General features: G+C 43.1%; 1 protein-coding gene across 2 annotated transcripts in view; it reads right to left on the minus strand.

Moving 5' to 3' along the window:
* Positions 1 to 6,692: 6,692 nt before the first annotated feature.
* Positions 6,693 to 25,476, minus strand: part of LOC115369126 (ephrin-A5-like) — a 73,083-nt gene continuing 54,299 nt past the window's right edge. The window contains exons 2-5 of one of the 2 annotated variants that reach the window (XM_030065692.1): positions 18,004 to 18,296; positions 10,695 to 10,760; positions 10,447 to 10,527; positions 6,693 to 9,207 (exon numbers count right to left, since the gene is read on the minus strand). In XM_030065692.1, the coding sequence (XP_029921552.1) occupies positions 9,083 to 9,207; positions 10,447 to 10,527; positions 10,695 to 10,760; positions 18,004 to 18,296 (565 nt within the window). In that variant the 3' untranslated portion in view covers positions 6,693 to 9,082. Of the gene's footprint in view, positions 9,208 to 10,446; positions 10,531 to 10,694; positions 10,761 to 18,003; positions 18,297 to 25,476 lie in introns of both variants that reach the window. The other variant, XM_030065691.1, reaches the window with a different exon arrangement.

Raw genomic sequence — 25,476 nt, forward strand, 5'->3', positions numbered from 1 at the left:
ACTTACAGCTCAGTACATGTGTCTGAATAATAGATTTAGCCCATTCTCCAGCCTCAAGTCAATCACGGTACCATATTCTCTGTTTTCTCTGGCTCAGCGCTCTCTTTTCAGAAATCCCATTCAGCTCGAAGCCATCTATGGAGGGAGACGAGGGATGAATATGCTCTATTCCACTCAATCTTTATTTTTAGTTTTGAGTAGAATTACAGATGGCCTACATAAAAACTGAATAGGGCTTCATTTTAACAGCAGGGCAGAGAATTGGCCAGTGCGCCATTGTGTGGTCTCTATTATGGGAATATGGGGAGTCCAGTAATACAGTCTGTCCCTCCCTGTCCACACACATCCACCATGATTTTCCATGATGATTTCTGAAATGGGTTTGTCCTTAGGGTTTTTCGGCTGTGCTGCCACACAGGCAAAGGTTACAACTTCTGAAGAGGTGGTACAATTGTTTGGCTGCTGATATTACATCTCATTCCCCAGCGATTCATTTTCCGCGGTCCATCGCCCAATTCCATCTGTTTGAGCCTTCAGCTAAATTGAAGGGGACAGGAATAAAGTTTGAAGAGGAAGCGTTGAGAATTAAAGTGGAGATATTATAGGAGCTCACCCTGTGAGATCAAATTAACTAGCCACATGAGATGTTCTTAAGACTAAGACGACAGGAATATTAATCAGTGAAATGTGGGATTATGAATTAGAAGGTGTCAAACTGGTAACGCACCAATCTGTTAAGCACGTTGGATGTAGTCGAGATTTTAGCTTGAATTCATGTCTCATTTCGTCCCTATGGTACTGAACACCAGTCAGTGTCTACCTCCTTATTTTATTTTATTTCATCTTATTTTATTTGGTTTTATTTTGATTTTTATTGCATGAACTTGTCTTGAAAATCCACACAGTTTCCTATTTTATTTTGTCTCCTCTGGCTTTTCTCCGGGGAAGTACTCCCACTGCAGCCCTATTAGACACTGTTATGGTGTTGCATGGTTATCTCCCATTTTCCCAGACCAAACAACAGTAACAACCAGACTCCACTTCCTGACACTGACATTTTCTCAAGGTGGCAGGTTTCCTCACAGCTGAGTTAATGAATGTGACATGCTCGTACCTCCCGCTAAGGCATCTGCTGTGTGAGGCCTGCTACAGATGGAGATGCAGACAGAAAACAGCTTCTAGGCTTACTGTTTCAAAGAAAATTATCAAGTAGGTTTCCTTTGCCCTCTGCAACTCCCGCCCACCATCCTTTTCTTCGCCCTCGCAGGTGGTTTATAATAACATACTGATGGTAATCCAGGATTACACATGGATCATCAGCAATGAATTACATACAAAACACCCCCACTAGTTATAAGAAACATATCCCTCATAATAATCAGCAGCTTTCGTTGTCTTAAGTTGATTTATAGAACAGCAAAATGTACACAGTGCAGTGTTTCTAGCTAATCCCGCCATTGTGAACAGACCTCTGGATTTATCCTCCATAATCTTGTGATGAGAGTTTAAAGGTAAGAGGAATCCCTCATTTTTATTCAATGGATATGCTCCCCAGAGAGACATAGACAACGTAATTACGCATTTACATCTTTGACACTTCATACAGAGAGATCTTTGGAAAATTGTAGCTCACACCATAGGTTAAAACCAAGTTTCCCTTCCATGAGTCACAAGAGTCCCAGTGAAGCTTGAAGAATATTTTTTTTGGCATTTGTGTTTTATTAGACAGTCAAACCCAGGCTGCTATGGCTTAGCCTTGAATTCCTACTGAGTGTTACATGAAAAACAACAATATTTTTGCCACAAAGGTCAAGCATTTTTAATTTATTTTTGCAAAACACAGCATCAGTGAGGGAAGTGGAGACAATGGCAAGTTTCTGTCTGGCATACTTCCCTTAAGCTCAGGGAATACTAGATAAAATGAGACTGGCTATCAGTGGGAAGTCTAGTGAGAGACATTCCCACAATCAACTATCCATCACCTTGAGACACAACACAGAGTATAGCTGACACAGACAGTACTCTGGCACAGTTTGTGGATGCAAACACAGACAGACGACTGCATCGTCATTCACAGGCTGGATAAGTGTGCACCGTTTCCAACCTTTGTTTCCTTCCGTAATAGTACTTCTCGATATTAATCAGTCTGGGGCCACCTGAATGTTCATGGCATCGCTTGTCTGGATGCTGAGGATTTGACCCTTCCACTCCTTTCTACTGATGACTTGTAATGTTACCCCATTTACACCTGGTGGTTGTCTCAGGAGCCATGAGCATCTGGATTATATCCAGGAGATGATTTGTTTTTTTTTTTTTTTGGTTTTTTAACAGGGAGGATGGTCCAATGGGAGCACCCACCCTGCTCCCACACCACCAACCAACACACACACCCTTGCACTCCTCCCAAAGGACATTGCTGCAGAACGCCTTAACCATAACTGTGACATTCCTAATTCTACAATTTCATTTTATATAGTTGTATTCCCTCTTTCCCTACAGCAGTTGCATTTTTATTGCTAAATATTTAAGTAATCAGTAAATACACAATTAAATTTCATGCAGAAGACTGAGTTTATTCAGGCAGGGTTTTCTCATATTTCTGTTTAACTTACATGACCCCTCATCACCCCTTGGATTTTTTTTTTTTTTTTACCATCTAAATTCCTTGAAGGACACACAAGGAACAATGTCTAAAATAGAAAAGAGAACATTATAGCCTTAAATTTAAATTTAGTTAATATCAGAAAAAAAAAATCATCTCAGAAAAAACGACATCACTGAAAATAAACAGTGAAGATGTACAACCCTGAATTAACCAGCAAAGGGAGTGCAAGCTATGAATAAAGAACACGTTTGTACAGGCTGTGTAGGCTTATTCCTTTACTAGCTGTGGTTACGAAGCATTTTAATAACGCTTATTTTTTAGAAGACGGTGTAGTTTTGATGATTTAAACTTTACTCCAAATTATGTACGTATTATGAAGCAGCTGCCTGTGGTGTGGTTGGTGAGGGTAAGTTCCTCAGGACATGACCTGCTCCACTCCCAGGTTACACCAAACATCTTGCATAAAAACTACATCTGTAATCATGTCTCCCCTAAAATATTTTGTAAGGAGGTGACTTGGCCTGGGGTGTGCAGTATTTTCAGCAGCACAGACGCCACTGAGTGATCACAGAAATGTTAAAGCAATATCATAGCAATATCACAGGCAGCAGTGTGTCTCTGTGATCGTCTTGCTCTTCCGCGACTACACCTTGCTGCTTGTCATCTTTATCATGAAGGTAAAACTGATAGCATGTAAATTATAGGCTACAATATAGTGTAGAATTGCATATTTATATAGAGTATTATAGATCCGAGGTAAAACTACAACAAGGGCGGGACTGAGAGGAAAAAGCCGCAATTACAAATCCGTCTGCTGCTTCAGCACCACGGACAGCGGCACGGATTTATCAACACACAGCACAGTGAGGCGGCTGGTAATTCAGAGCCGTGGACGAGGTCATAAACTCTGACTTGCACAAACCTCAGTCAGATAAATCATCAGTCAGGCAGATTAGACTCACATTTTCAACTGAACAACAACCTCTCTGCCCCGGCACACTCTCTGCTACCAGGGGATGTTGAGAGGGGGATGGCAGGTTAACAAGGAGGATGTATTTTGGTCAACCTCCTCTCACCGCCCTTCAAATTGCCTACTGATTACATCCAGATAGCGTTTATCCACATAAAAACACTGGTGTAAATACTACATGTAATACTGGTGTGCTCTCACGATATGTAGTAAGTGGAAATGTGTCCAGTTCTCCATCCTGCATTTTACGAGTAAAACACTTCCCAAAGCATTGTATAAAATCATGTAATGAAGACAATGCCTAAAGTGGAGTAAATGTGGCGCAATGCAATTCAAGAATTACTAATCCAGTCCGCATCACTGAAAGTACAATCTGCTCCAACCATTCTTGGCTATATTATCATCTCCAAAGTGAGCTATGGACAGTAATAGTGTATGATACAGGTGACATCATCATCAACCTTATCAACTTGTCAAAAAATGGGAAGTGGGTTATTTCAGTCTGGCTAACTGGGGAAGCATCTAACTAACAAGTGTAAAAGCAGTAACATTAAATCTTATCTGGACAGAGTGCAGATACAGGTTGTGTGAAGTAACCAAGTGTAAATGGAGCCTTTGATACCATGTTGCTCCTGCATCTGGAGTTGGTAGGGACTGTGTCTTGCTCAAGGACACTTCAACAGGGCGGACAGGGAGATGGAAATGCGACGTTCAAGCGGTTAGAGAGTCTCTCTAACCGCTTAGCCGCTCTGCCTCCTTAAATACGGGTGTACTGAGAGGGAATTGCATTCTGTCCTTCAGTTAGCATACCAGACCACAGAGCTGTCTGAGAATAGCCATGCGGACGGCCCCCTCAGGACCAAGATGGAGTGCGGCGGTGGGCTTGGGTGTCACCAGTGGTTATGGGAGAGGAGAGAAGGTCATATAAAAGCACTGACATCAAAGGCTGTGCCCACCAGGAACCTCTCTTTACAGCACTGGCTTTTTTTTTTGCACCTCTTTGTCCACAATGGAAAGGACACTCTATTGCATGTTCATGACAGCGCTAAGAGACAGGAAGGGCAGGAAGTTCAAAAATATTTCACCTTTAGAGGAAGTGTGCCGCCGTTTGGTTTTCAGTTGTCCGTAGCAACAGCAAGACTCGAGGACAGTGCCTCCAATGCAAATCGGATAAAAAACAAAACAAAACAAAACAAACAAACAAAAAAACAGTGTGCAATCCAAGGTGGATGTTTGAGATTTCCACCTTGGAAGCAGCATTCCCTCGCAGACATCAGCAAAACACTTTGACTGAAGTGCCTCAGTTGTGCCTTATTACTGTTGATAAAACAGAAGATTGCTGCATTTGGCCAGCTGATGTTTTAGAGCGGTCTGTTCTTGACCTTTTCTTGTCAGTTTCCCAGCATCGAGGGAACAACACAATCTATATGGACTGATAGAGCCTCTTAAGCTTTCTGCAACAGATTGGTGTAAGGTGCTCTGGCTGGATAGGGAATGAGAGGGAGAGGGGGAGGGGGAGGGGAGAAACAGTGAGACTGAAACAGAGAAAGAGAGATAGGCCTACTGAGAGATAGAATCAGAGGAGAGAGAACAAGAGAGCGTGAAAGAGTTTTTTGGCGGAGATCCCAAAAGCATTGCACATTGCCGCAAGATTAATTGAAGCTGTTTCTCTTTGTTTTTTTGTTGTTTTTTTTTTTCTATTTGTGAATTACCTCCAGATTATAGAGAAACAGCTGTTCATCCACTTCTCTCTAGTGAGGCTGTGTGATTCTGCATGTTCAAATGACAGCCAATACAATATCTGCTGCTTGTTGACAGTTGTTCTGCCTCAGTTCAAGTCACGGGGAGACAAAGGCTTCATGCCTTTTTGATTTGCTTTCGCAAACTGTCACGCATTTGCATAATAATTAATAATAAAACAAGACACAATAAATACAACGACAAAGAAATATTTATTAAATCTTTTTTGTTTGCTTTTTTTTTTTTTTTAGTTAGTCATGGCTGCTCCAACACGTGTATTTACAAACTTTACAACTTTTTGTAGAAAAATCTAGTGAGGAATTGAGCATGAAAGAGGGACATTAGAATAGCCAAGAGAAAAAGGAGGGAGGGGAGACACAACGAATAGGTGATTATCCCGGGGCGAGGACAGGAGGATGGGACTGATATAGGCACAAGTTACAAGTTACTACAGTGTGACACTTAAAAATTATGTGAAATTTTGACACGTCCACATGCCTAGTTTGGGACAACACAGTTGTATGACACAGCATCAAGTACCGGTCCCAATGCTAGATGCACTGACATGTTGAAAAGGACACATCCTTTTTAAGAGTGTACAGAGGATGGCGAATGGACACTGCAGACTTGGGACGAGCATCGGGGGTTAAGGATAAACAGGAAAACCAGGGACACAGTGGTATTAGCGTCGGGCTACATGGCACTAAAAATCAGGTGAAGAAGAGTCCTTGTAACAAACGGCCTGCCCTCCTGGTTGCACAACATGTCCAGAAACAACATGGAACATCAAATTCAACATGGAAAATTGACTCAAGTTATCCCAACTTTTTTCCGCTGCCACAAACAAACACATTGCAATCAAGCTTCTATACAAATAATAGTCATTGCATCTCCTGAATTCAGCCCATACGACGTTACGGTGCTTGCTACTGTAGCTTGGCTTCAAAACAGCTGAAGGTGTGGATTAGCAGAGACCACAAAGAAAAACAAACCAAGTACAAGGACCCCAAAAACATTCAGCGCCTAAAGAGACATTTTGGATGCGTACAATGCTAAGTACAAGACTGGTAAAAAAAAAAAAAAAAAAAAAAAAAAAAAAAAAGAGGAGGGAAATGGGAGATTTAATTTCCTGGTTCTTGAAATGGGCATGGAAATATATCACTTCTTCCTCCAGACCCTTCAATTCACTTGATTGTTACCCAACCACACTGCATGTTTGATATGCACCAAGTCTGCACAAAATGTTTCACTGCACACACACGGTATCTCAGATTTACAGAGGGTGCAATGTTTTTTTTTTTCTCCTTTTTTTCATATAAAAGACATAGAAAATGAAATAAAGCATTTTTCTGTATCAAACATCGACTTTTTTTTTTCTCTCGCTAAGAACATTAATAATGTGTCTCAGTTAAATTGCCCTTCAAAAGAGGTGTGAAAAAAACTACCTAACACTGTATGTTACATAGACTAATTGTTGGATACACAGTATCCACGAAACTAACTGATTTGTATTTCCCATTTGTGGCGTGGCTGGAGTCGATGATTTCAGTGACAATGGACTCGTAGCGTCTGCTGTTCTTGGTTGAACTGAGCCTCAATGAGCAGCGACTACAAGCAGTAAAGTGTTTTTCAGCCAAAAAAAAAAAGAAAAAAAAAAAAAAAGAAAACTAGTAGGGTTGTCTTTCATTTGGCAGTGAGTGAATGTTAAGGTACTGGTGTTGCCGAGAGTGATGGGTGGAAAGGATACGTTTACCCTGTGTTCCTGCATTTTGAAAAGAACATTACTATTGATCTCAGCAGGAGCACTACGAAGCTTCAATCTCTCTCTCCTTCTCTCTCTCTCTCTCTCTCTCTCTCTCTCTCAGGTCCACTAGTGGTAGGATTTCAGTTTGCCCTGGGTGAACAGGACACCACTCCCCCCCCCCTCTCTCTCTCTCCCCTTCCCTTTTTTTTCCATCTCTCTTGGTGGTCGATTTTTCATTCCAGAAATAACCCGTACGACGGTGCCCCCGGTGTATGGTCTGTACAGACGCCACTTTACACGACATCAAAGACGGCAACTAAATCACATCCAACCTCTCTACTACCACCACCGCCACCACGGGGAAACCTGTTCTCCAACTTGGTCACTGTCTGAATCATCCCGAGCCACAGAAAAGTTGTGCTGCTTTATTTGGGGAGCAATAACCCCCCCCGACCAAAACCGATAAAATCAAATTTCTTCAACTCGCATTGGGCATGGACACATCCCTGAATCCTGTAGGAAATTTGCCTCTATGTACAGTAATTATAATTGTGTTCTGACACTGACTCACAAAAGCGGTAGGTGAATAGTAAAAACAGACTGACGTAGTACACATCGCGTGTCACTCGTTCATGACAAATTTCGAAACACAAATACAAATATTCTACGATTTCTACACCCTGATAGCACATCAGACGTCTTCCTGGACTCCGTTAAAACAATTAAAACAATCCACTGAATTCAGCGCAAAATCCAAACAGACACAGATTATTGTCTTTTGTTGTACGGTATGATTGTATCAAATGAATCCTGGGTGATATGAGCTTCGTAAATGGAAAAGTGTGGGAGAAAGTGTGTGTGTGTGTGTGTGTGTGTTTTCTTTTTTTTTAATTTATTGCCTTTCTACTGTAGTTACAGAGCCTAAATCAGAACAGAAAAAAAAGCACAAGGACTTCACAATAAATAGGAAAATACATTTGCCTGGCAAAATACCATATCGACTTCTACACTGCGCTCAAATATTACACACCCGTGTTGGCTGCTACACTTTGAATTACGTGATTCTTTTTTTTTTTTTTTTTTTTTTAAAGAAAAGAAAATGAACAACAAAAAAAATACATTAATCGATCATTAAATCGCCCCTACTCAGACACAAAGTACTAAAAGATGAGTGCTTCTTTTCATTTTCATTTTCTTTTTCTCTTTCTTTTTCCTTTCACGAAGGGTCCGCCATGCACAGTCTCGGAGACAACAAATCCAACTCCTTTCACCTGAGAGGAAGTTTAACTTGCCCCATCCCCTCGGCAACACGACAATCGTCTTTTTTTTTTTTTGTTTGTTTTGTTTTGTTTCGTTTTTCCTTTCGTGTTGGCCCATGTGTGTGTAATCATGGTCATTAATGGATTTTTGTTACATCTAAAAGCTGATCGCATCAGTCCCAGATCTTGTTCAAACTCTGATCGTCTTCCATTGTAATGTAAGACTTATGATATGGTGTGACATGTCGGGGTGATGCGCTGTTTCTGACGCACAGACTCTGTTCAGACTTAAATCTGTAAACCTGGAGAGATCCGGCTGTGCTTCTTCCCCGTTCAAGCTAAAGAGGACTGATTGTGAATTCTGCGCACTGTGCGTAAGTGTGTGTTCTACTGTAGATGATTAGGGAACATGTCTCATGACAGAAACTAATGTTTACTATCTGCATACTGTGAATGGTAGTGGTGCGTAGAGGTAAGACACCCTGCCTAATTCAAGTGGGACACTTTGAGCGTTTAAGCATCCACCGGAAAGTTAAGAATCACACTAATTGGCATTTCACTTTCCAACGTCACAAACAAAGAAGGCTTCCCCGCAGAAGTCCCTCTCTCTCTTTCGCCGAGAGAGATTGTCAGTGTTTTTTTTTTTTCTTTTTTTTTCATTTTATTCTTAAAAGTGCTCCTTGGGGGACGGGTTACAGGGTATAGGGCGCCTGCGGTCCAATCAGGACGGTCCATTCCTGGAAATTCCTCCGGGACTGTCGGCGCTATAAAGACAAGATGACCGCCAGGAGGAGGAGGGCGCCGCTGAGCAGGAGGGGCGAAGTCTGGCTCCATCCCGCGGAGTTCACGTCTCCTCGAGAGGGCTCGGCCGACTCATGACTGGTGTCGTCTGTGAAGAGAGGATGGCGGGATGACAAGGGGGAGAAAAATGATGACGGGAATCGGAGGAAGTGGAAGTATCATCATTCACATGCAATGAGCGAAACATTAATATATGAAACGGAGCGGCGGTTTTGTCATTATATCAATTTTCTCGGTGAGTGGCAGTCCGTTCTGTTAGAACAATGAGGAAATCAGACACCGTGAGGGGGATCGTTTGTGACGCTCCGGCAAAGGCACGCAAGCTGGTGTAAGTTCAGGCTGGTGGGCACAAATAAATGAACATACGCACACACAAAAATAAACAGATCCAAACAAAAACTTGCACAGCGACAGACGTTGCAAACGACTATACAGGCAGAGATGCAGACGCACTACAAGTTGGGCTGCTCATCATGCACATGCACACGTAAGTAGACGAACACACACACGTAGGCTGCATATCAACAGGTAGCAATGCTCTTATGATGCGCACTGTTTGTGTATTTTAGTATTGCCGTTGTCAGGCGGAAAACATGCATTTCCAGAATGTCAGCACTGCAGGAACTAAAAAAAAAAAAAAAAAAGAAAAAGAAAAGTTTTGTTTTGAGCTTGACCACTGTGCTTTCTTCAGTTTATGTAACGAGTTTTGAAAAGGTTTCACAGACCCGAGGGGTGCACGACTTTCTTAACCAGTGAAGGGTAAGAAAGGACATGGCTCTGCAAAAAAAAAAAAAAAAAAATCTCCATCTAAACAAGTCATTTTGTCTCAAGTTCACTGTTAAAATCTTGTTTTTCTTGGAAGAAGGTAAGAAAAACCTGCCAGCTGGATAATGTGAGATAATAGTGAGATAATCCCACGTGTCCCGTGTGTGATGCTAGTGGGCTGATCGGCCTTATTCTGCCTTGTTTGAACATGTTCCCTGAAACAAAGGAAATGGAACTGGAAACCAATGGGATTATCTCATCCCACTGGAAAACCTAATATGAGACTAAATGACTTGTAAAATAGTGATTTTTTTTTTTTTTTTTTTTTGCAGTGCACCAAATTTGGAGATAAGAAGATATCTGTGAGTGTACTACATGTGTGTGCTCTTTATTAATCTGTCCTGTATTATTTTGCTTGGATACAACACCTTCACTGTGTAATATGGTGTTACGGGCATCCTTGTATTGTTTGATAGTGTCTTGTATCTTGGTTGTATAATAAAAATTAACTTATTTCATTCATACCCACACACAAACATTATGCACAGTATAGTCTACCAACCTCTGGGTTCTAGGGAATTATGGATCCTCTCATCAAAATCGACCCCTTCCTGCACGTTTCCAGAATTTTTCACACAATTGTCTGCTTAAAGAGGAAAGGAAAGAGGTGAGAGATGTGAGAGATTACAGCAGTCAAACGTCATTCACCTGAAAGCCTGATCACAATCCCGGTGCAGAATTCAATGAGAGAGAGAGGAGAATAGAGCAGCACAGACACAACAGCGCAGGCCTCTCAAAAATGTCACTCACTTGCAGGCCTGACGAAGACTTTGAGTCGAAGGCAGCTTCTTCTTCCCCTGTCGTCGACGGTGGAGGCTGTGAAAACATGCGCGCAGCATTAGGGAACAAAACGCTTCCACGTTTCAATTTCAAAATTCAACAGCAGTGACCAAGACGTTCGTTTCTTGACTGGATTTGAAAAAAAAAAAAAAATTGGAAGTTTTTCAATTTGTGCTGATCACAGAGGAGTGAAAAGACTCTGTGAGGTCACACCCTTCAATAACTGGAGATTATTCACATTGACAATCTGACAATACAGCAATGCATGTATCAAGATTAACTTCAGAGTTTTGTGCAATTCCAAAAAAAATTTCCAACGCTTTTTTCAAAACTTTAACAGACTTGACTTTCTGTTCCGTTCCGCGTTATTGAATTTCCACATTTCGTCAAAGCCGTAAAGTCAAAAGTTACTGCATGTTTCAAACTCATAATTTTTTTTTTTTTTTTCCATGGTCGGGGAATAATATGCATCCATGTGGATTAATTAGTCATGCAAATCACCACCACAGACTCATATCTATATTGGCGATCGAGAAAGAGAAACATCTGCTATTCTAATTTCCATTAGCTTCATATAAAACAAGCACCTGCCGCTACAGTTTGTTTTGGATTCCGGTGCCATCCACATTTGCAACTCCAACTTTGATTGGTGCAAAGTTTTTTTTTTTTTTTTTTTTTTTTTTTTGCCACCACCTGCAACTCAAAGTTCAGGAGACACATCTGTATCTCGGAATGCTATTGGCTCCGGATCAACCAATCAACATTTGATTGGCTGATACTGAGTCCAGCAATAATCTAATATCGCCAGTGACCTGTAATCCGGTATGTATTCAAATAATGTCCATACAGCAGATGCAACTTGCTGCGCGCATATTTTTCCGTAATCCTGTAATCTATTACCTCCCGGTCAGGCCTACGATCCAAACATCGACTGGCTCAGGACCACGAACACCTGCTTTCATTCACACATCAGCTCCTGACTAGAAAACACCAATCTGCCGAGGTTGATTGCTTTTTTTTTTTTTTTTTTTTTTTTTTTTCATCAGAGATATTACACACGTCTCCTCTGTCTTATTTAAAACACCACCAAGTTTGGAGAGTTGAGCTCGTCTATTTTGAACTTGCATCTGTCCTCCCATTCCATCATAGTGCACAGTAACTTACAGTGTGTTATGTCACAGTCTTCATCATGTTATTATTTCTAACTTGTAGACAGAGATTTTTTTGAGACATTCTATTAAAACCGCCTGAAAGTTTTACTTCCCATGTTTCTTTGATTGTAAAAGACAGAGATTAAAAAAAAAAAAAGCCAAAAACAATGAAAGAAATGTAGAGGAGGAAAAAAACAAAAAGCAATTACTTTTTGAATAGTGCTGGTCACAAAGTTGCTAATGGAGTGCTGGTGATGTCTCCAGCTGTGACTGTGATTTTTCTATTTCCTTTTTTTTTTTTTTGCAAGACTGCTTTCTTTTTCCACTGCTCTTCTTCTTTACTCTCTACCCCACGACAGATTTTTTTTTTCCCTCCCTTTCCCAGAGTTCCTTATGGGCCCCTATACTCTGACCTCTGTCATTTCCTGTTGCCTGCCAAGTCTCTCAAACTGTTCTTAATCTGACCACACACACACACACACACACACACACACACAACCTTCAGTGCACGTACGGCTATATGTGACTGTGAGTCTCCGACAGTGCACAAGACAATTCGATGATTGTGTGCATGTATGTTGTGAGTTAATGTGCATGTGTTTGCATGTATGTGTGTGTGGTTTCATGAGTTATGTGCATCCGTGTCAGTGTGTGTGTGTGTGTGTGCGTGCATGGACACTGCTCTATCCCTTTTGCCGAGATATTCCTTCGGGTCGATTCTGGCGCAGGAGCAAATTCCCTGATAAAAGTAAAGCTTTTGTCAGTGTTTCCACCGACTCCTCATGTCAAAGGCATTTATCAGAGGCCCGGCGGCAGAAAAATCATGTTTGGAACTCGGTGATGAGAGTTATATTGGAACCGAGGCGGCGGAGGGGGGAATAAACGACGGGGGACGTGTGTCAATCACGCCGCTTCTGTCTGTCAGTGAGTATCGTGTAACTTACCTCACACCCCTACAGTGGCTGGAATGCACTCGCTCTCTCATGTTCGGCCTCTCTCGCTGCTTTGGCCATCGCTGTTCCCCTCTCTCTCTCTCTCTCTCTCTCTCTCTCTCTCTCTCTCTCTCTCTCTCTGTCTGTCTGCCATCTGTCAGTAGCTATGTCTCCATCCAAATTTTACACTTATTTTAAGCCCTTTTTTTTTTTTTTTTTAAACAGAAAAAGGGGCGAATCATTGCGCGTTTCCGTCAACTACACAATGTGAATTATTTTGAAAAGCGCAGGACTGCAGGCGATTACATCATCAAAACCGGGCAGCCGAACGGTTACCGAGATGGAGAGGTTGGATGACCTCCTTCCTCTGGGAGGAGAAGTAGTAACAGCCCTCGCTCGCTTGTATGTGGTTTTATTAAAACTCCAACCACATGTAATGTACACTCTTGTCCATTGTTGCCACACACACACACACACACACACACACACACACACGAAAAGTCTCACCGTTTTTTTCTAATAAACTAATAATCCATCAGCCTTTATCACATATTCTCTTTGTCGACATGCCAACTAATTCACCTTAGACACCTCAGGCTCTTATACAGACAGATGCGTAGGAAGAAATGTCCAAATATGCTAAAAAAAGAGGATTCCCACATGCTGTATTAATAAAACTGTCATCAGATTAATTGAAAACCAGGTGAAAATTTCACCTAATGAAGGTCTGCAGACTGAAACGTCTTCTAAATAAAGATTATTGCAATTATTAGGACACTGTGTGGGAATCGTCTCTTTTCTTTTGTTTTGCTCATGAGCAAATTCAAACTTGACTGTAGATTGTAACTGGAGTCTTTAACTCCCATCTCTTTTTCTCTCTCCATATCCTCGCCAAGTCTTCCATTTAATAGATCCTCCACATGCAAACTTACACGGATGCAAACACAAACATAGAATCACCAAACTCTCTCTCACTCTCTCTCTCTCTCTAACTGTCTCTCTCGAGTTTGCTGTTGAGGTCAAAGTCTGGGCTTTCTATCCCCGAGCCACGCTGCCGCACGCCGCCGCACCATGACTGCACTGTCTGGGGCACAAGATTCAGCATTAGTCAGGTCGTTCAGCGCGGTCAGGGAGGCTCAAAGCTACGAGTGACTATACAAAGGATGGTTAACCTCCCGGTCACACTCACATACTGTACGCACTCATACACACAGTCATGTGTTACAGGCCCTGCGGTCGCTGTGATCATAATCGCACATTCGGCGTTTGAAACTCGCCAAGAGAAATGCAAAGAGACACATCCACAAAACAAAGACACGTGCACTGTCTCATACAGACACGCACGCGCAAAAATACACACGCACACGCTCGGGCATGCATGGACATCACATATCAGCAAACAGGCTCAGATGCCATGTAACCCAAGGCTTTGGTGTGACTGTGAGGTGAATTAGAGAGAGGCTGATATAAATACCATAGGATCAGATGTTTTCCTTGTGATGATCAGTTTATCTTTGGGAACAAAGCCTTTCGTCTTTACCTCAGCCACGAGAAGCTAAAGGGAAACTGTAGGGGCACTGTGCTGGCTGGGCTCATGTCATTATCAATGTAGATCTGGGCTGGGTGTATGGAGCGGGACCTGGCCTTTTTTTGAAGCAGGAGGGCTTTACAGGGAGACAGTCATCTCTCTCACACAGGGAGAGCTAGACTCTCAACTGTCTCCTCAGAAAATTGGATTTCTATCCCCTGAGATTAGGATCAGGCTTCCCCCTCTCTACTCACAGCTCTATTAGAAAAACATGCAGTGCTCTAAGACCATGAGAAGCCTGCGCTTCAGACTCAGCCGTCATCTCTGTGACCTTTGACCTTCCAGGACTGCCACACCACTGATCCCACCAGGATGGCTTCCTGCAGGCGTCTGCCTGCCAGACGGACAGGCCCGGAGCCAACTGCAGGTGTCATCTATTTGACTTGGGCCTGCCCCCTTTTCCCTTCGCCTGCGGGAAATGACTATCACCAGCGAGGAGGACAATGGAGTGTCTGTCTCCAGTGGGACAAGCAGACATCGGCCCCCCTCCCCGAATATGTCATTTATACATGCCGAGTTAACACATTCCCCAACCATACTGCATGTACTACACTGGTATTACCTATCAGCTATTGTGGTCCTTTTGTTAGGACACATTGTCAGCTGCAATTTGACACTGATACCTGCACTGATGCTGCCGATAAGAGAACACGGTTTACTGTAATGCAACCAGCGCTTCTGTATCTCGCTACTGCTGTGGGACAAAAACACATCTATCTGAAAAATGTCTTTCTCAAGCACCAAGAGATGAATGTTTGTTTTCTCCCTGACAGGGGCCCAAGCTCTCTTACATAAGAGCTCTCAATGAAATTCAATTAAAATAAGATGAAGTGGAATAAATACGACAAACAATACTGCATTTGTGTTTTTTTTTTTCTTTTTTCTGTGACATTATGTTAACTGGTCTTACTACAGGTCTTTGGTATGTTCCCCAAGGTGCCTTTTATTATTTCATCCTGTGCTCAGATCCTGTGCTCATAGGGAAAAAAAGGGAACAGTATCTTTGGTGAACAAGGGTCTGATGGATGAATCATGATTCTGAGTCACTGAGAGACAGCCCATATGGCCTAGGACTGCTCAAGGCCATATGGGCCCCCTCTCTGACCCTCTCTGTCTCTTCATCTCTCTCCCTCGCTGGCTGCTCGCTGCAGAAAGTGCACACGTGACGATCGATCACTCATGAGAGCCCATGAGAACACCATCATCTCAGCTTAATTTCCCCTAAACCAGTTAAGTTGGACTTTGAGAGGAGCATTAAGTGAGCTAGGATTTTATCAACTTCTGTCAGCAGCCAAGCGACACTGCCAGGTGTGTGGCGCAGCTAACAGTGGACTAAAATAGACATAAATGATGAATTCACACTTTCATAAGAAAGACAAGGAGTTGAGAGGTAATATACCACTTTGCAAAATACTACAATAATGTTCTGTCATTTGCTTGAGAACAAAATGTTTTGTGATGCCTGTCACCCATTTGCAGCACTGTTCTCTAGAGCTGAAGGAAGTTTAAAGAGAGGCACTGGCATTTTCAAAAAACAGAAATCCAAGTGACAGGAGAAGAGATCAGGACAGACAAAAAAAAAAAAATTCTGGGTTCCGGTTCCCGACCGAGTGTCCCATTTAACCCCCGAGTCAGGTTATTTTATTGGCCTCTGTGTAAAAACAAAATTAAAAAAAAATAAAATAAAGGCACTATGCGACCGAGTGTGACCTTGTTGGCATTGGTCAAAAGTTAAGCAGGGCTTTTATTTTGATCTGTGTTGCACTCGCCTTATTTGTGATGTTCTCGCGTAACTTCGGAAAATAACTTCATGGAATCACACGCCACCGACAGCACTGGCTGGAAAGAATGGACTTCTGCACGGTGTGTGTGTGTGTGTGTGTGATTTGTCCTCGCAAACCACCAGTGAAAATAATCCGACTACAAGAGAAAACCTTTGCAGATGTAGTGAAAGAGGTGAAACCGTGTAGTTGACTTCAGGTACCTAGCGCTGCGATGCGAGCCAGAGACACCTCCCTCTGCTAGTAATAACGCTGCTCCGTCCATTAAAAAGGCGGTAACTTATGCAAATATTGAATTAATTATATTTAAAAAGCAACCCATGCATCACTTCCGAAAATTAAAAAAAAGAATAAAATAAAATAAAATTAATTATTTACCCATTCTTCCCATGAATAAATAAAATAAAATAAATCCCCCCTACCCATCCTTAAAATGCTAAATAAAATAAAAAAATAAAATAAAATAAATTCCCTACCTATTCACGCCCTTAAATGACGAGGAACCGGAACCCAATGTATTTTTTTGTTTGGCCTCATTTATTGAGAGGTATTTTATCAGCGACTCCATAAAAACTCTAGATATGGTGCTATTTTATGCCACGGGCCAATAAAAGTCTTATTTGTTGCACTCAATCGATGAGCTGACAGATGTCAAAGCCTTCTGCCATTTTGGCCTAATTTAGCAGAAAGATACATCTGCTGGATCTGAGCCAACCAAACGGTGCTCTTTAATGACTGCTGACTTATAAGGCAGCTTTGCAAAATCACCTGTAGGTCTGAGGTGGGAGGCTGTGTAAGCTGAGTGAACTCTGTAGGGAGAATGCGTGTGTGGGGGGGGAAGAAAACAACTTTTTATGACTAATTACATGTAATACTACTGAACGCAAGAATAAAACTTTTTATACTGTGGCACTGCCGAGTAAAACTGCCAGCTGAATGTCGAAAAGAGATGGTTTGAAACGTAGCAAGGAGCATGCTGTATCTCATTTAGTCTCTCCCTTCTTCCCCTGTAGGGCACTGACTCTGCTTATAAAAACACAACATCCCAGATGCTTGTTTTCCAGAGCCTTCTCACGAGCGGGCGAAAGCTGAGTGCAGCCAGTCAGCAACAAAAGACACTTCAGAGGGGGGAGACCTCAACAGTGGAGATGTTTTGCTCCCTCTGGCGTGTTTTGGCTTGGCCCTCATTGCCAGAATTGCAAAACAAAGTCCTTATACTGCTTTTTTTTTTCTTTTTCTTTTTCTTTTTCTTTTTTTTTTTTTGTGTGGTCCCATACCTTGGCATCGTACACTTGTCCTCAAATCATAGGCTTAAATCATCAAAGTGTGTTGTGCTTTTCCCGAAACCCGGTTAACTCCATGTCGATGTCAGACATTTTCATGCTAACACATAATGCAAAATCCCTTACGCACACACGCCCTGCGCTCACATTACACGGCCCACCCGACAGTGGAATACAAATAATAAAAGGGAATGTGTTTTGTTTTGGTGCTTTTAATCTTTTAGAACAAGGCATTTGAGCCAAACACCATGACTGGCCAAAGCGGTTTGACTATTCCCCTCGAATTACAGCCGACTCAAACACACGGAAAAACAAAATTGATTACTACTTGCGGTTATCTGGCAACTCTTTCTTTTTACCATTTTTACAGAATATGTGCTATTTTGAAGAAAAACACTCCAGTCAGTGCTTGGATATCCGCAGCTATTGGTTATAATAATTCCCCACAGGATTTTTTTTTTCACTGTTTACGGAAACTACAGTGACGCGGGTCTACACAAGTTGAAACCGAAGCTTCAGTGTGTGTGTGTGTGTGTATGCTTACATATGTAGTAGTACTCTCTGCCAGGGCGAAACTCGAAGCCCAGGGAGAACGGGGTGAAGAGCTGGAACTTCTCCGAGAACTTGAGCGGTCCGTTGGGCGAGAGGGGCCTGTTGCACTCCCAGCGCTTGAAGCCCTTGGAGGTGTGGTCGCAGGAGCTGTAGCCGTCGTAGTTGACCATGTAGAGGACGTAGCGCTCCGCCCGCTCGTCCGCGACAGGGTCCATGTAGTGCGGACAGTAGACGTCGAGGTAATCGTTGATGCACACGTCGATGTGGTAATCGCCCCGGTAGAACCTGTGGCGGAGGAAGAGGGGAGAGGAAAACAGACGTGCCCTTGTCAGAATTCAGTCGGTCCGATTGCATCAACCATCAAAACTCGAAAAGTCAGTGAACTAAAATCAAGTTTGGCTTCATACAATGAGGACCAAAGTAACATGTGTCCACGTGCTCGCGTGTGCTTTCATTTGATTATCTCCGCTGCCCACAAAGAGGAGGTTTCTTTTATGTGCAGTAAGAATTAAAAAAAAAAAAAAAAAAGAAAAAAAAAAGAAAAAAACCCAGATGATTAATCTAATAATGGGTAGAAGGGATCGTTTCAAATGTGACATTTAAGGATAATTCCCGCAATGTTCTCTGCTTTTGTCTCGTTAAGGCCTTTTTAAAGTTTTATCTCTCAAATGATGACTTGCACTGAACAGTGCCTTGCTTCCCATTCATTCGGCTACACGTGTAACAGATTGGCCACTGAGGCGGTGCTTGGCTCAAGGGCACGTCAGTGACAGCTGCCAAAAATGGCATTTCACAAAGTATTTTACTCATTCACCTGCTCGGGGAATCTCTGACAGGGTCGGACAGCCGATCGAAATATATAGCAAAGTGCAATAACAAAAAATAATAAAAAATAATTTTAAAAAATGCATCATTGTTTATAAATGTTTCTATATTACAGAAACTATAGGAGCTTTTTTTTTTTTTTTTTAAGTGCAATGTGCCACAAAACACCATTACACATGAAATATCGTTGTTATATGTTATTGTTGAAATACCATTGTTATCAAAAACTATTTTAATTCAAAAAGTAAGATGGCAAAAAATAAAAGAAGGATCTATTATGATAAAAAAAACAAGTTCATTGAGGAATACCTGGAATGCTGAATAATGAAAATAATTTATTGCAAAGACATAGCACAAATAAACTCAGTCGGGTCACTTTGGACCCATGTTGTGCATCAACGGGTTAAAAAAAAATCTGTGAAAATGAAAAACGTGATGCAAAAAGTATCTTTATGACTACAATTCTGAACAATCTGTCTGTTAATCTGTCGCAATAACTGCAAGATGATTTTTTTACCATATTGCTCAGCCCTCGTCTCCAACCTTTGTATGCTGCTGCCGTCCCACGTACTGCAGTAGCCTCCTGGGGCGTATGATTACTTTAGGAGCTGATGACACGGGATTATTCTTTAGGTATCATATTGGGGGCCCGCACACTGGAGGCTAGCGGAGAACTTACCAGATGTGCTTTGACTGACAAGAGACATTGAAGACAGACATGCCGCTGGTCTATGAAAGACATATTTAGGGTACTGCTCTTCTGGTTTTGTTTACAGGATCTCATCATGTCATTCTCAATCATCCCCCGGCCCTCTTGTGAGACTCCCCGACCGAATCCTCGAGTAACACACCCACCCCAAAGAAATCTCTCATGACACACGCTAGTCAGCCCTAAGCCATATATCAATGTTAGTGTTCGGCAGCGATGACTTATGCTGGTGCTGAAATTAAAGTCCCCTAGCACTACAGGGCTAATCCCCTGGTTAGCGTGTGCCTTTAGCGGCGTTAAGAGGATCCCTCCAAAGAATGAGATTTTCATTAGTCCAATATGACAAGCTGATGTAGGAGCCCCTTGTGGAATCTCTAACTCTGGGAAAATAAGGCCCGTTCTCAAGCCTCCCCTGGAAACAGCCCCGAGATTTTTCGCCTGGTGTTTACTGTAAACCGAGTGGACAGGACGGGGGGGAAAAAAAAAAAAAAAAAAAAAAAAGGCACAGCAGCAAGATATGCCAGGTATTCATTCCTGGAGGAGAGTGATTGGAAACACATATTCCCATAGGCGCCATATAAGGTTGCATTTCTGAAGCTTTTAGCGGAGACAGATTAGGCTTGGGACGGCCGGCCGCTCGCGTCTTTACGGCTGCTAATGGCCCGCGCTTCAGTATCGCTGACATACTGCGGATGTCTTCAATGCTCCACCTCTGTTCATTGACACAGCGCGGGACGTCCGGGAAGACAGGCCGGGGTGAACTCGCTGGAGCGCCGTGGGGTTTTTTTTTTTTTTTTTTTTTTTTTTTTACCCAGAGGAACCGGGGACCCGCTGGCCACGGATCAGATGTTACGCCTCTCCCCTGCTGTTTGCCAGGGGAATAGGGGGGTAACACTGAGGCTGATCTGAGGCCAGGTGAGAGAGGGAGGCGGGGGTTGTGTGTGTGTGTGTGTGTGTGTGTGTGTGTGTGTGTGTGGGAGAGGGGCGCAGCTGTTGCCGTTGACATGTACATGTTCGGGCTTTAGGAGGCGTGAGTTGCATAAAGGGTGGTGTGTGCTTGCCGTGGCCTGCTGGGGGTATCAGGTTGTCGTTATACAGATTGTAAATGTGCTGCAGGATTAGTGGCCGTCCTACTGGGTTTGCAGGGGCCGCAGATGAGTGTATGCACGTATTTATGTGTGATTAGGGGGTGTGCGGGTGTCCTGTGTCATCGTCAGCCAAATCCTCATCTTTTTTCTCCCTCTAATTATAGACTGGTCAAACGTGAAACCAAAGGCCTTGTTTTTTCTCCCCTTTTTTTTTTTTTTTTTCTCGTGCTCCAGCACCGACGGAGTGCTTTGGCTCCAGGCACAGACACAGCATGGCCTCCCTTCGCCTCAGTTTCAGAGCCAATCACTGATACCATGACTAACAGGGGTCAACCGGCTCCACAGTATCATTTCCTCAGCCGGCAGCACCGCGGGATAGCCGGCTTTGTCCTCTCATGCCTTCGCTAAGCCTTAAATGCTACTTTCAAACCTGCGAGTGTCAGAGGAAGCTTCCTGCCGTCAATCAAAACGGACCCAGGAATAACCGCGAAGATTAATAGGGATTAAGGAGAGGGGTTTCTGACGAACACCCCTCCAAGAGAAAGATAGAGGGCGGTTTGTGACGGTGTCAAAATCGGGCGGAAAAAGCAGCGAGAAGGTAGCGCATGTCGGGCAAAAATCTTGACACAAAAGGCAAAATAATAGGGAAATACCCACTGAAAAACAACATAGCCTAATTATGCTGCGCCTATGTAATCACCGCATGACAGATAAAACAAGGTTTTTAGGTCACAGAGCGACACCGGGCTCTACACAGATGGTTTGACTCAGAGAAGACGCAGTCATGTCAAAACATTAATCCCGGCGCCGGCTAAATCAAATTTTAACCATCCGTGTGCTCCGGCGCCTTCTCCCAAGCTGCCGTGAGATTTTCCTCCCGGAGATCTGTCCCGTCTGAGAGCGCCGGTCCCCCCCTCGCGGGTCTGAGGAGGAGCGAGAAAACCTTCATTCCCTCGCCGGGCTCTCGAAACGTCGCGCGTTATAAGCGGCTTTCAGCATCAAGGTTCCCTCATTTCGCTGCCAACGAGATTTATTCATCTGATTTTCCAAATGGTTTTGTTGTTATAGGCTATTTAGTGAGTCATTAAGCTTTCACCAAGCTGATCAAGGCAATTTCAACAGTTGTGTTTTTCTTCCGTGTTCTTTTGAGCGGCAAAACGCCGGAGCGAGGGCAGCTGATTGAGCGTGTTGTACTAAAAGAATCATCAGACGTTGGCAAAAGACAACGACGGGACGGCAGGCCAACGTGAGCCATAATGAGCCAGTTAGGTCACAAATTGCAAAGAACGGCGCCTAAATCCGTAATCCATTTGTCTTTGGGATTAATGATTCCTGATTGGCTAAATTACTTACAGCCTGTTAGAGAGGCTTATCGATGAATCAAGAACCGAGGCTCTAAACAAAGCACACTTCTATGGATAATCCCGCTTTTCACTCGGTGATCCCCCCTTGTTTTTTTTTTGTTCTTCATCCCCATCTGTTCCCTTTTTCACTCCGTCGGCCTGGCACAGGTAGAGTATGGGAAAGAGAGTAAAAGACAGAAAGAGGAAAAAGAGAGAGCTTGGCAATGCTGTGAAGGAGAGAGGAGAGGAGAGGAGAAGAGAAGAGAAGAGAAGAGGAGAGATAAAGCCGTCGTGGTGTTTTTCTCATGAATACAGTTGGGTCAGACCCGGGGCAGCTTCCCAGGGTTTCGCAAACAAAGGAGTAAAAGAGGAGATACTTTCACTCCGCAGAACCGCATGAAGCTTCTGTCCTTCACGGGCCGACACGGAAAATCACACGACTCACGCGGACACCAAAGCAGGCCTCAGGAAAACGAACCGTCGTACTGCGGCATCTTTCAAGATTTATTTTGAAATGACAAGGGGTAACAGAAAAACCACAGATTGCAGACCAAACATTGGAGCTATATTAAGCCCCTCAATTTATCGTCCCACTGGAGATTTGGTGCGCCTCCCCGCGTCCCCCTGTTCAACCAACTTTCTGAACAACAAACTACTGAGATGGGAGCTTCTGTGCAGTTCCCGATAATATCCTCTAGGGGGAACTATTTATGGGCCAAAGGGTTATAGGACGCCGGTCATTTGGCCCGGGGCGATGATGTCACCAGATGGGGTCTATCTGTCCCATTGTCTCCCTGCCCTCAAGGCTGGAGGTCTTGATCCCCCTCCACCTGTCCCATCATTCATAGCTTTGCCGCTGGGAAGCTGTGGCATATTTAGCCAAGCTAAAGCCATTATTACCTTGTTGGCTAATTATATACACACATCTGTGCATGCACACACACACACACACACACACACACACACATGTACAGATGCACACAACCACAAACACTTGTACAACACTCGGTACGACATGCACGCACACACACCCGTGCATCTGGTTACACACATGCACAGACGCTCACTCACACACACACACACACACACACACACACACTCACAGAGTACTTAAGCTCATAATGTGTCTGCCAAGGGTTCAGTCAGACTGGGCGTTGACAGCAAAAAGAGATGGGAAAAAGGAGGCTGTAAAACGCAGACAGCTCTCTGTTTCTGTTCTCTTCCCTTTGAATCTCGCTGGGAACAAAACGAGGGGAGGTGAGTAATTGCCCTCAGATTGAAAACACATTTCTGGTTTTTGGGGAGGCACCTTCAAAAAAAAATGAATAAAAGATACCTGAATGAACACGGCGAGAGAATACTTAACGTTAAATGCATTAAATACAAAGGACATGGCATAATAGAGCTCTCCCTGACTAAGGAGTGATTTCAAATCTCCTACTTTCCCACTGATTAATTGATTAATCATCCGCCCTTCCAAGTCACGACCACCGGGTGAACCAAACTGTGCAGACGTTACGTCAAACACCGTCATGTTTATTTTAGCTCTCTCTCTCTCCTCAAACAACTTGCAATACTTTAAATAAAATGTTGAAAAAAAAATACATAATTACAAACAAAACCACATACTTTTTTGACAATGCTCCAGTTCTGCTTAGTCGATGCCACTGTGGCTAATTTGCTGTTGTCATGGTGATGTCACAAAATTGGAGACACGGCAGCTATTAGAGCCAAAAATCAACATTTAGGTACACAGACGCACCATTAAACGCATCATTATTGTATCTTGTAAAGTTCAGTGCATCCGGGGCGGCTTTTCTTCTGTGCAGACATTCACACACACACACACACACACACACACACACACACATTGATTAATCGACTGGTTGACCGAAATCTAGCGGAAAAACTGGGGGTTGTCAGCATGCCTCTCCACCAGTGTAACCAAGGCAAACCCCAGAACTTTTTTTTTTTTTTTTTTTTTTTTTTGTTATTCTGATAAAAAAAAAATCTGTGTTCAGCTTTTCAAGATAGATAGATAGATAGATAGATAGATAGATATACTTTATTGATCCCAACCAGGGAAATTCTGGTGTTCCAGCAGCAACAGTAGAAACATATAATAAAGTTAAATAAAACAGAATAAAGGCTAAATATTTACAATAAAGACTATAAAGACTAACAAAATATTTGCAATAAAGACTATAAAGACTAAAAACTAAAAATATACAATAAGGGCTAACGTAACAAAAAGAGATATGGGATGTGAAATATACAGATGGTAATGAATATGAAATGAAATATGAAGTTATTTTCAAAATAATGCCACTAGATTCACGACTGTTCCTGAAGATTAATAATTAAGACAAGAGCTTTTATTGGTGCACAAACTGAGTGAGACGAGTGATTCTTCTCCTCTTTTCTATGAGTGACATTGTGACGAGGCTCTACCGCAGGTTAATTACTGACAATGCTAATCTGGTGTCAGGGGGGTCAGAGCGGCAGCAAGGGGAGAGTGTCAGTCAACACACACACACACACATGCACACACACAGCAGGGTTCTGTCATTCAGTCAGTGTTAAACCCCGAGAGGCCGACAAACCGAGTCATAAACCCCCCCCCCGTGCCAAACGGGCTGTTCACGTTGCCATGGCGCTGGTTTACAGCGACACCACAACGTTTGGACCACAGGATCCATGCTGTTAACAAACGCATAGTGCTCATACTCCATGTTGTGTACATGCATGCACGCAGACGAATGTCAGCAGACACACACACTCACACACATTCACACAGATGCACACACGCTCGTCACAGCGCATAACTCCGAGAGGCCCCAAGTCGGGCCCTGTTAAAATAACCCCACTAAAAATGTCACACTCAGCACCTGCACCTGCCCGGCAAGTGCACCGTCCCAACCGAACCGTCTGCAGGATCCGCCTACGGGACGCGATCCACGCATGTGACACGCACATAAAACTATCACGGAAGAAGAACAAAGTTTACAGAGGCAAAGGTGACATTCAGAATTAAGCAGCGAGCGGTAACGGCGAAATTTGTGGTGACATGGTGACCCAGAATGCAATTTTGCCGGCCACCCGTGCTCCGCCCACTCTCTATATGCAGCATATAATAGTTAACCATACACAGAGAAGAGGACAGCTACTCAAATGACACAATAAATATTAATTAGTCTTGTGCAAGTCCAATTAAGTTTAAGTTCGGGTGCCATCAATTACTGTGCTATTATTCAAAATACTGTGATTCATACCAGATTGGGATTTCTTAAATATAACAAACAGAATGTCCCTTTAGGCTGTCACAGACAATGTGATCTCTACAAGTGAAGAAGTCCACGCTGACTGAATATCCCCGGCTGCCACCCGTCAGACGAGGCCGACCAATAGGCCCGGCTGATATCGATCTGACACCTAAGACTCTGAGCCAGGGTCACAGGTTAGTGACAGCCCATTCTTCAGCCCAGTCCCAGTATTTGGTC

This window comes from Myripristis murdjan, chromosome 12, assembly GCF_902150065.1.
Source record: "Myripristis murdjan chromosome 12, fMyrMur1.1, whole genome shotgun sequence".
NCBI lineage: Eukaryota > Metazoa > Chordata > Actinopteri > Holocentriformes > Holocentridae > Myripristis > Myripristis murdjan.